At 40.5% G+C, this 12954-nt stretch overlaps 1 protein-coding gene across 1 annotated transcript; it reads left to right on the forward strand.

Annotated features, from left to right (window-relative positions):
- The first annotated feature begins 572 nt into the window (after positions 1–572).
- Positions 573–12400, forward strand: LOC147800541 (uncharacterized). Its single transcript, XM_087140148.1, has 2 exons — positions 573–1060; positions 9399–12400. The coding sequence occupies exons 1-2, from the start codon at positions 964–966 to the stop codon at positions 11549–11551; spliced, it is 2250 nt and encodes a 749-aa protein (XP_086996274.1). The 5' UTR covers positions 573–963; the 3' UTR covers positions 11552–12400.
- The last annotated feature ends 554 nt before the right edge of the window (positions 12401–12954 follow it).

The following is a 12954-nucleotide window of genomic DNA, read 5'->3' on the forward strand; positions in this document are numbered from 1 at the left end:
AAGATCAATGGTGATGCCTACTGATCTTTAGGGTCCAGTCCACTAATTCAAGCCCCATTGAAAACAGTGTAAAATTAGCACCGTTCAGGGCCAATAGCATGCACGCCAACATCCCTGAGATTTCTGAAACTCAAATTAAATTCTTGTCTGGTCACTTATCTTTCAATTTCTTTTCAATTTTTTGTGGGTTAACCAATTACATTTTTAATTATTCCCACAAAGCAAAATCACCCCCCCAAAAGTGATTTTTCCGAAGTCTGATTGCAGCCATTTTTCAAGTGGCAACCCTCAAATTTTTCCTGCACTTAGGACCATTTTTCAACCATAGTTTTCAGCCTCTCTGCCCTCATATGAAAGCTTAAAGACCCAGGGAGTTGATCCTGGCAACGATTTACACAATCTCACCATTTTGGGGGCCAAACAATCTCCTTTTTCAAAAGATACTGTGGGGGAGGCACTTTTAATGCTAATGAGCTGGTCAGAAATTCTCACTTGAGTTAGTGGTCTGCACCCTAAATAATTTTTTTTTACCAAGAGTCGTCAGGGAATCTTTGGGCAGGGAACCAGACCACGCCAATAATAAACTGGTCTGTGTTTTGCGCTGTTTTCTATGCGGGCGTACATTGGTGTAGTGCAATTGTCAATGGCTAGGCTACGGCTATACAAAAACAAAAAGATAGGATGACCGCGCCATACAGTGCTTATCAGCAGCCTCCACGCCTATTGATCATATAGCATTGGCAATGCAGATCACGTTTAACGTTCATTGCCATATGCATAGTGAATTTTAGTATGAGCTGCATGGCGAGCATTAGCGAAGCTGTACTGGTAGATCACAGTTCTAACTATGACTTCGGAGTTTCTGCCACGGGTTAAATTGTAGTTTGACTCATCTCGCATTACATTTTGTATGTATTGAGGACATTTTTCTGAGCGGGTTTATCGGAAAAAAGGGGAAAAATTATGGCCACTCTGTCTCGGAAAGTGGTCGCAGTAGCATTGATCTTTACATTGATGACTGTCCTCGCGTATTTGCACTTCAGTGAATCTCCCATGAAATGTGAGTAGGCTTGCTGACAAGTTGTGGCCATATGGGCCTAGCATGTACATGTAATCCAGGGTAAAAAGATGGTTTAGCGAATAGACTACATGTATGTAGGCCTAGGCCTATGCATGATATGATGAATTCTACATAAAAGATGTGTTGTTTTTCGTACAGTACTGTAATGGCTACATGTATTTTACGGGAAGTTTAACTTAAGGAAGCGCATATTTTGCCGGGAACGGCAAAAGTTTTTCAAAGCTATTTTGCCAGGATGTTTTTCCAAATGTAGGCCTATATTAATTTAGTAAATACCACCTTCAATTTAGCAGTAGCTCAATAGGATAAACCTGAATGCCTGTGTACGTCTTGAAGAGTTCCTATAACATGGTTATGGTGTGGGCACATGCCATGCCTAGGACTCGGGTAGAGGCACCCGTACATGTACATGTAGTGTTTTGGAGGGGGTGTCTTAACTCGCCCAGCATCCAACCTGGGCAGCCTCCGAAGGGTCGGTACAGGGGCAGGGATTCAGCTGAATAGAAAAGTACCCTGTTGTAGATTATCCAACAAGAACGGACCAGCTTGACAGCTCCAAACTTAGTTTTCGTGGCAACGTCAGGGACAGTGGTGGGAAAGGGGGTCAGAGAACAAAGCGGGAGGTTGCTGTGCACATGCCCCAGGGTGGGCTAGATTACTAAAATGGGGGTGCCCACAAGACCCACATAATCTTACTACTTATGTACATGTATGCAGCATCATGAGAATGCTTGTCAACTTGTACGCGTGTGAACTCATATGTGCCAACATGGCCAACTCGGATGGCGACCAACTGGTCGCATGAGTTTACTTTATAATTATACTTCGCAATTTGTGAGAAAAATGAAACAAAAAAATCAAACATTAGGCCTACCTCAGCTAAAAGTTAGTGATTACAGAATCATGTTTGATTCTCTCAGCGAAACAGTTGAGTGCGACAGCTTTGTCAGTGTACAATCGCTCAGTACAGCGACGTCACACAGCCTTTGAAGTTTTAGAATGGGACCAGACCAGTCAATCGTGATGCACCACATAGTGCATGAAAGCCATGGAGACTTGTGCCAGCGTGGATCACAGCAGATCTTTCTGTGCAGACAATTAAACTTCCTGATGTTTCCCAATTAAATCTTTTTTTATGAATGGAAATACATGTACATGTAACTCACCAAGCTCACAGGAAAGAGATCTGGCGAAAAGAAACCTCAGGAAAATCAGGAGATTTAGTGGGAAAATTTAATGGAGAATTAGAGTGATCTTGTCTCAGAGGAGGTCTGCATGGTCTGTCAAATCTGCTTTTATGGAAGGGCATGATTTTATGACCATCATAAAACTTTGATTCTTTTTTTACATATATTGGACATACATGTACATGTACCGGTACCTCTTCAAGTTTACTTGAAGTAAGCGGGTGTGATCTGAAACTGTTGCACTATGTTTTGTTTGTTTTGTTGATTGTTTCAATATATATGTAATGTTGACCCAATTTATATTTGTATTTTACTATGTCTTGATTGACCCAAGGTTTTGATTCATTTTTCAAAATCACACTCGTAGAAAAACTGCACGCCTGGAAATGTCCAGGAGTGTGTTTTTTGCACGCCTGCAATTTCCAAATCACAAAGACTGGTTGACCAAACCATATGAATTGGTTGTTGGTACCATGCGTGTACATGTTGACCTGTTCTCTATCACAGTTACCAGTAGCACACTAGCCTACCAGGCCTCAGTCATGTCAGTGTAATGCAGTGTGCCCTCCACGACAACAAAAAAAGGTGTAAGCAAAGCTATTGTCAAGAAGGCAGTATACATGTATGCTCTGTATTTTGACGGCACCGGTTGAATTTAGCAAAATGATAGATTGCTGGATAAGCAATAAAAATGCACAGTAGTCCTTCATGTACTACATGATACTATGTAAGTGTTTTGGGGGACATAAAAGTATGTCGCGACTTCATCTTCATGAGATGGAATTATGGAAATCAGACCACTTTATGCAGTTTCAGATTTTTTTGGGGGTACAAACAGTCCTCCAGAACCACAAGTCTAGGAAAACAAAATGTGGTAATTAAGTGCTGGAGTCAATTCACGGGTACAATAACCAAAACTTAAAAAAGGTTTTAATATTTTGGGATGAAAAAGCCACCGCGTGATATTCGAAGCCAGCTAGAAAAATATTTCAGCATGCTCGTAAGATATACTTGTACATGTAGCTAGGTGCCATCAACTGCAATTGCCATCATCCCTATGGTGTTGAGCATTGCCTCCCCATGGCCTTCTGCTTTCACCTGGGGATTAGATCGTTTGCGTGTTCATGAGGATCAGTCTGGTGCCTGACCATACTTTTAATTGGTGTTCGTTTTAGTCTGTGGTGTCTGGTATTAACACAGGGTCAAGTCCTCATGGCATGCAATTTTATCCTAGCAAACATGAAATCAAGTACATGTTCTATGTGTACGTACCTTGAAATTAAACATCAAATACGTACATGTACTTGTAACTGTACACAGGATAATTGTGGGGACTACCTGGAAATAAAGTAACTCCTTGGGAGGAGGTTATGTCCTCTTCGCTGCAAGTCTTGCATAATTATTAGTGGTATTTTCTTACATGTACATTTTTTATACGTATACATTACATTGCAGTTGAAAGGTACTTTCAGAAGGGGAAAGTTTCACAATTCTTCCAATCCGGGAAAATGTACATGTATATTCATTTCACAAATTGTGAACGATTTTCCCCTTCAGTGGGAAATTTTTCACAACTTGCATGTATTTCACAAGCTGGAAAAATTTTCACACTCTTTTAAGTGGGAAAAATGTTCACAAGTGGGAAAAAAGTTTCACATATTATCCCACACGTGGGAAAAGATATTCATGCCTTTTCACACAGTTACATGTACATGTACCTTTCATTTGTAATAGCACATGTAGTGTACATGTATGCATCAAAGAAGACACTGTCTATGCACATGTACATGTACCTACCTGTAGCTGTGCACCCCCTTACCTTGACAGGTAGCTGGCTGCATGAAGTACTGCAATTTAGCCGAGGCCGGCAAAATACTGCATGTATAAATTGCATACTTTAGATGTGTCTGAATCCAAAAAGACACTCTATGCGTGATGGTGACACTAGACTTATGTGTACTTCTAAATATGAAATAAATGTTTCATTTACATGTAGGATCAACATATGTATCTGCCTTTCCTTTCCTAGGCAATGTTAAAAAGTGTCTGTCCACTCCGAGCAATATTTGTAAAACTGATACCCCTAGGTGCAATATGAGCCAATATTTCTATTGTATTCAATGCCTGGAACTTCAAGAGTTGATTTTGTTCAGCAGTTTTAAAGGTTTGTATAACAAATTATTTGATAAATTCTGTACTCAAGCAGAAAATGCCTTTCCTGAACAGGTGGACAGGCGCTTAGATGAGACATTGGGAGAAGGCCAAATGCCAAATGTGAAGGCAATACATGCACATGTACCCGCACCATGTACTGGTACAACTACTGTACATGTACATCACAGCTAACACTGACATGCCCTTATACCTCATTATTCATTGTGCAATACCTGCATATACATGTATCCCGGTCATCTACATGTAATTGGTGGATGGTTGATCACGTGCCATTGATTATTCGTTTTATTCAATGGCACCTGTTGAATAGAACTTCCTTTCACTATACCGTACATTAACTTGTTTCAGCTCCCATTTCACGTTCTGGCAATTTCATTCACAAGAGGAAAAGAAAGTAGGGACCCACTCTAATATTACATGTACACAAATATGTTCTGCAAATGAGGGATGTCAATATGTGAGGACCGTTAATCGACCTCCTTTACAGAAGAGGGGATAATGAATTTTTCACTTGCATGCAGGGGTAGGAATAATTTCATAAGGTGACCAATGAAATGTTCTATTCCATGAAACAAAATTCCATTAATATTTGTATAAAGTAGGCCTAAAGACCTCTACCACTTGGGTGCCCTGCAAATGCGTTTAATGTCATGCATTTGCCCTCCCAATAGTTCCTATACATATTAAGAGTGTAAAATAAGCCAAAATTATTTATGTCATTCTTTTTTTCAGCCAAATTACAGCTGTACAAATTACATGTATCCGTACATGTACAAGGGGCTACATATCCTGGGTATCCTCACAATACAAATTCCAAAATACAGTTCGTAGCAGGTTTAACTTTACACGTAGTAGGTTTAACAGTCAAGGATGGCAACGGAATAAAACAAAGTTAACTTGTGCAGGCAGAGAACCTGCTACAGTATTGATTGTATGAAATGCAAACTTGTATGAACAGAAAACAGATGCAAGAAAGTAAAACTGAAAGTGCACATGTACTGATACCATCAGTAAATAAAATTGTGAAATTGAAAACACATGTACAATAGTACATGTACGCATCAGTAAATTGAATACTTAAAAGCCAGATGTGGCCAAACATCAATGCTGGGAAAGTTATAATGAAGAACATGTAAACGCCAGAGCAACTGTAAACATTTTACAACTGTTTAAATTCACCTCACAAGTAAAGGTATGAGTTTATGTGTATAAGGTTTCACAGATGCCCGAACAACAGGGCAGGCTTTCCACACAATTCACAAACAATACGGTAATCCTAAGAACACAGACCTGCATTTACACATGTTCTGATACAGGTACGTACTGGTACAAGAAAGTGAGCATTGCAATGTGGAAACATAAAGTGTACATTTACGTGTGGTTAATTTACGTACGTGATGACAGAGAAAAACTAGAGAGGAAATGCCTTGCTACATGTACGTACACATATGTATGGGCACATGTATGTAGATTCAAACATGTGCATGTACTGTAATCTACATATATACATATATTGATAGTGTGGTGCTCTGAGATGTCTTCGACTCTTATATCATTGATTACTTATATTGCAGACAATTTGGTTGAATGGATATCATTGGGTGTTCACAGTCTTCTGTAGTCTGATTCTCAGGTCAAAAATTGGACTATTTTTTTTCAGAGAATCTGTTAGTCCATTACATACATGTATGCATGTATTCACATGTACCGGTACATGGAGCTGCCAATTGTGATCAAAATGGGAGGAAGATTCCTACCCATTCTGGAACATGACCTAATAAAATGTCTTGGAATTTTCTCAACCCAGCGTCATTTATCTTTGCCTAGTGTTATTGTTTGCCAATATCTGAAAAGGTAAATGGTTTAAAAACCAGACTGGCCTGACATACACGTACATGTACTGTTCACGTGTACATGTAGTATAGTCATTGTTGTCATATCGGTACTCCACTTTCACCAGTGAAGGATACGTTGTACATGTACATGTGTACTTGTGTATGTATAAGGCAGGGATTCAGAACCAGTTTTATCGTGTTTATTGCAGTCATCATGGTCTGGCTGTTCCAGTACAAATGGAACATGTACCTGTTCGAGGTGCTGCTAATGGATACATCTACATTGGCAACAGTAACCTTGTGAATCACTGAGTAATTGCCATTATGTGTGGATCTGTTTGATTATTTATTAATTTGAGTTAGTATTAATAGAGAGTGGCCATTTCTCATTTGTATCGGTTTCATATCTCATTCAAGTGTTATTGGTAGACATTTTTTAATTTAAGACATTTGCAGTGTGTGTGAGTTTGTTTCTGCATTCAATTGGGGACCTTGAACAATAGAGGACAATAAGGTCCCCGATTGACAGAGGGTCCCCGATTGACAACTCTGTACAAAACATATGAGTGGTCTTCTAAAAAAGTTAAAGTACAAACAAAAGAGGAACAATAGGGGGTCCCCAGTTGCAGGCAAATACACACTTATGTGTGTGTGTGTGTGTGTATTTATGAAGGAACAGAGTTGCCCTACTCCATGTTTCCTTCCTCTGTCATTTCACGGATTTGACCGTGAACTGTTACTGATGTACAGGTGCATTGAACCGTCGTGGTACATGTAGATGAACATGTACACTGTGTGGTTTCATTTTTGGAATGAGAAATTTTACTTGTTGACAGTGTTTGAAAAGTCTGTTTCTCATTCCATCACGAACTCACATTCATGGAATAGAATTTCTAAGTCATTGCAGTGTCTGCCAGGCTTCTACTCCGCCTTCCACAAAAAAAGGACAAAAAACAAAAAGAACTCAGGGTCATGATGGTAATACCTTCATTATACATGTACATGATGAATTCAGTTTAAAACAATAAAGGATAATACCAGTACCTTTACTGTGATTCCAGGGTTGAAAAAAACATTGCAGCCCACTGGATCAGAACCTTAGTACAATGTACATGTACATGTTTTTCATTTATGTACAGATACATGGGGTACATGTACGTTGCATGTAGGTGCTGTAATAAGTAAGTGATGGGACCATGGCAAAATATACCCATATTGATATTATTTACCGGATGATTTCACTGCTAAATTAACTCAATTTGTCATATTTGCATTCCTGTTTTGAAAAATAGTAAGTACAGTAAATATTGTACTAAGATTTCACAAAAGATCAGTTGTTGAAAGCCTTCCTGCTCACCCTAAAACCAGTCTAGCCTGAGGAAGATGGCTGTTTACAGGTCCTGGTACCTTTTGGATGTGTACTCTTATACATACATGTACATGTTCTTATGGCAACTCATGTTCTGTTCAGAAAATGGCTAGAACTATAATAACCAAGTGAAAATGGCCAAAAGTACATTTACACTGGTCCCACCAATAATAATTCATACATGTACATTGTGTACATGTACTGGCACATGTACCCAGATATGCTTACTGATGCATAATACATTTTGCCTTGGATCATCAGACATCCTTAAGGACCCTACAGTTCTAATGCTACTGGAATAATTTATTGCCTTCACTTTGAACCGCGTGAAAAATGTAGATCATTTTCATGTAACGTTTGGTTTAACCACATATACCAGTACTCAATACAGTTTTCACGTACTGTACATGTACCAGTACACACACATGTACATGTAATAGAAAAACTGGTCTGAACTGTCTGCCTATTTTATCAGACATGTACCGGTAACATACATGTACACTGTGCATGTATTTTAATATTTCCAAAATACAGAAAAGAAGACGAGGATTTAAACCATACTCTTTACATGTGATGCCAGAAAAAGTGTACAAGTTGAGAGGGCCTGCATGTGCTGCAGTGTCATGCTTAATAAATGTACAGTGTACCTGTATGAGTTCAGAAAAATGAAAATGAAAGGCTTGGAAAAAAATGATTTAGGACTTGACTTGGGACAAGTTGACTGGTAAAGACTTGACTTTGGGGAAAATGACTTGTGTCTGGACTTCACTTGGGAAAACTTGAAGAGGAAAAATACACTGTACATGTAACTTGTCTGCTTGTATTGGTCAGTGGTGTAGCTAGGATTTTACTGGGGGGCACAAAGGGGGCACCAGCATCTTGGGAGGGCACCAGCTTTCAATGGTGTGTTTTTGGGGGCAAGTTTTGTTAGCCTTGTTCAATACAGTGTATCTATTCATCCATTTTTGTTTTCAGTGGGGGGGCCACCGGGAATTGTGGGGGGGCACAAGTCCCCTCAGCCCCCCCCCCCGGCGGCTGGTACAGGTACATGTGCGTATATGTGTTTATGTTTACATACATTTACGTATACAAGTACATGTACAGCTACATTACATTACACGGATACAATGGACATATAGTGGTAGTAGAAAATACATTGTAGGCACCGTCGATATTGTGTCTTGGTCGATATACAGTGGAGCACCACTATAACAAACACGACGGGGTCCAAGCTAAATTTTCAGTACAGCGGTCGTTCGGTATTGTGAAATCAACTGCCGAACCCTTCGTTGCCATGTTGAATAGTGCCCTTTCTTGTCTGACTGCAGTGCACCTTCTTGTGATACTATGATTCGCTGTTTTGATGATGTTTTGCTGTTGCATTCACATTTGAGGTTTCTAGAAATGTATCCGTTAATTTTTTTGTTTTTTGGCAAGCTGAGAAGCAAGTGCGAGCCTATCAATAACGATGTTTTCGATGGTTTCATAAGAAATTTCGATATTCGATTTTTCTGAAAAATCGGATATTTTCGATACATCAATATTACCAAATAACTAACATCGGCGATATCGATATCAAACCCATATCGATAATATTGATATATCGACGGTGCTTAGAAGAAAAAGGGTTTAGTTACAGCACCGAATATTACAAGCCATGCTAGATTTTTAGTGGTCATTGAGCCCTGAATGATTTTTCTTCAGGAACCTGACATTTATGATTTTTGTGTATGTTTGTTTTGTTTTCAAAGACTTTCATCCGGTGCTAGAATCAGTGACACATCCCAACAGTAATGCTGGTGAGAAGGAACACCGCATCGTCATCATTGGTTCAGGTCCCACCTCACTTGGAGCAGCCCAGCGACTCCATGAGCTTCAGGGGAAATATTTTAACACCAAGGTGACTATTATAGAGCAGCAGGACAAACCAGGTGGGCTTGCTTCATCAGAGCGGGACAAAAAGGGCTTTCTTTGGGACATGGGAGGCCATGTGGTCTTCTCCCATTACGATTACTTTGATAAGACACTGGACCGGGCTGTGGCACACTGGAACCAGCGAGTGCGGGCGGCATATGCTTTCATGATGGGTTCTGATGGCAAAAGGAGGTTCATTTCTTACCCCGTCCAAAACAACATTGAAGTGATGGACAAGACTGACCAACAGAAATGTCTTGTGGGTCTGGAAGAGATCACCCGTAACCCGAGCAAAGAAAAACCTGCAAATTTTGATGAGTGGCTGCAACAGAAATTTGGGACTGGTCTGTGTGACGTATTCATGCGGAAGTATAACAAGAAAGTCTGGACTGTCGATACCACCGAGATGAACACGGTTTGGGTGGGGGAACGTGTTGCTGTCCCTGATATCAACAAAATCAAGGCCAAGATAGCAGCTTATGACAACGGAAGCCGATTGGAGGATTCAGGATGGGGACCTAATAGGTTCTTCCGATTTCCCAGATACAATGGCACAGGGGGCATATGGCAAGGAGTTGCCAGTTTACTCCCTCAAGAGTGGTTTCAGTTTCGAACAGAGGTGACAGGAGTGGACCTGGACTCGAAAAGATTGTTTCTCAAGAACAGAGGAGATGACAGGAGGAGGTACACTCTGTCGTATGACACGCTCATAACTACTGAGCCACTGGACATGTTTGTTAACATGCTGGAAGGTAAGGATATATCACTGGGTCAGATGAAAGAACTTGTCTCAGGACTGGTGTACTCCCATACTCACGTCATAGGCATTGGGCTTTTGGGCAAGCCTCCCAAGTTTCTGTCTGACAAGTCTTGGATGTACTTCCCAGACTCTGATTCACCATTCTACCGGGTCACAGTGTTCTCAAACTATTCTGATGATCACGTGCCAAAGCCGGGCGCTTATTGGTCACTTATGTGCGAGGCAGCAGAGCCAAAGGACGCGACCAATCCAAAATACTGGACAAAGAAAAGCGTTGTTGCAGCCACTGTAGAGGCACTGATCACTTATGGATTTATCACTTCTGACATTGTAGTTTCAAAATACTACCGACGACTTGACCATGGCTATCCAGTCCCTCACCTGAACAGGGAAAAGATCTTAAGCATTGTCCAGCCATGGTTAGGGGCACAGAGCATCTACTCCCGTGGTCGTTTTGGTGGTTGGCGGTATGAGGTTGCCAACCAAGACCATTCATTCATGCAGGGAGTGGAGATCGTGGACAGAATAGTGCGGGGAATACCAGAGGAAACGTATCCAGATCCAAACCTCGTGAATACGCGCAAGAACACAGGCAGATTCCTGCAGCAACCCTTGAGCTATGAGTTTGTCATTGCACACTATAATGAGAATCTGGACTGGCTGAAGCCATTTGCGAACCACAGTCACATTTATCACAAAGGACCAAACATGGAACCACCTTTTCCAGTCATAAAGTGGGAAACACTGCCCAACCTGGGTCGGGAATCACACACCTATCTCCACCACATCATAACCAATTATGATAACCTTGCAAATATAACAGTGTTTCTTCAGGGGCACGGGCCTCGAAAAGACGGAGGCTTCTGCTTTCCAAATCCAATGGATTATGTCAATAATGCTTTAAGGAACCAATTCTGTAGGGCAGCAGGAAGAACCAAAGATTGGAGTGGTCTGAGATACACAGGCAGTATGCCACAAGATCTGAAGTCGGGAGTTCTTCGAAAGTCCAACATTACTCTGAGCGATGTGTATACTGCCATGTTTAACACGCCACATCCACCCTCCTTGCCTAGATGCTTAAAGGGTTGCTTTTCGGGCACGAGGGACAATATCCGGAAGCGTCCAAAAAGTTTTTATGAGAAACTAATGCGCTTTGTTGACTTCCACCCTAATCCCGAGGAGGGACATTATATTGAGAGATTGTGGTGCATCATAGTTAATCCCGTTTGAAGGGAAATCCACCTTACTTTACCTCAGTTCTTTTATGCAGACTTGACTCTTTGTCACACTCATTTGAAAGGCAGCAATCGCCAGAGTAACACCTGAAAGGTTACCATCACTCTCAGATTTACCGCACAGATGTCGTATGATGTACATGCACGCACATGTACAAATGTTTATGTACATTTCGCGTATACATGTATGTACAAGTATTCTAGACAGTAACAAGGAAAAGATACTGTTCGTGGTTTTTGAAAATGTGTTAACATTGCCTCTTTTGAAAATGAATGGTTTTGCTTGTACAGCAGTAACTTTTACCACAATTGGATATTGATCTGTCACCCGTATAACTGTATATAAAGATATTAATAACTGTACTTTGGGGTCCAGAATGGGGTTTGAGTGGAAATGAAGGATTTTAGGTACTGTACGCAATTGCTTTTAAATGCAAAATGCAAGTTTTATTGGAGATTTTTCTTCTTCAGGCAGAGAAAAATAGTTAATATTTTTGGGATGGGGGAAGCAGCTGATGTGCATGTACATGGTTAATCAAATTCAGATGTAAATGTGGTCCTAGAAACTGTAAAGAGGAAGTATAATTTGAGTGGCATAGTGAGTGACACTACATATACATGTACCTCCTTGTAATCTTGTCACCTGCCTTTCAAATACACTGGGATCTGTTTCAACATGCTTGTTGAGTTGAGCCATGTGCATGTAATGCTCTTCATTGAGGTGACATAGGCCTAAATGGAAAAAAGTTACATACATACAGGTACATATACATGTACTGCGGACTACAGCTTTAGGAAACTTAAACTACATGTATACATGTATGTATTACGTAATGAACCTGTACATGTATGTTGCGAAAATTTCCTTTTGTAGTGTGATTGATGACCCACCCTCCCTGTTTTCCAAAACAAATGAATGGGTTGAATTTTTCTTTGGTCTTTGAATGCCCCTCAACTCCAAGGTTGTGTGGCTTGTTTGATTCAGGGCCTGTTTGTTTCACACGGATCTGCATCGTCATCAGTGATCCCGTAGTTGGTTCGCGCTATCCATTTGCCGGGTTCTGATTCCAGTGAACCAAGGGCAGATCATGATCAGTGATCACGATCCGAATATGCGTGAAACAAGCAAGGCCCCTAGTTTGATAAAACACTGTTCAAACAGTGACAGGTTTACCTGTACTTGTTGCCTCTGGCTTGGGGCATAAAAACATGTATAATGGGGTGATGTGAGAATTGCTCAGTAAATGTACATTTCCGAATTTACATTACTTTCCTAGTAACTGGAAGCAAACAACAAAGAGCTTGATCGCTGTGTTTTTCTGTTTTTACGGAGTGATAAAATGTTCTTTCGTTAGTAGGACAAAAATGTAGACAATACATGTACATGTATACACAATC

This window comes from Acanthaster planci, linkage group LG01 (assembly GCF_054643075.1).
Source record: "Acanthaster planci isolate LZ-2023a linkage group LG01, COTS_SCS, whole genome shotgun sequence".
Lineage (NCBI taxonomy): Eukaryota > Metazoa > Echinodermata > Asteroidea > Valvatida > Acanthasteridae > Acanthaster > Acanthaster planci.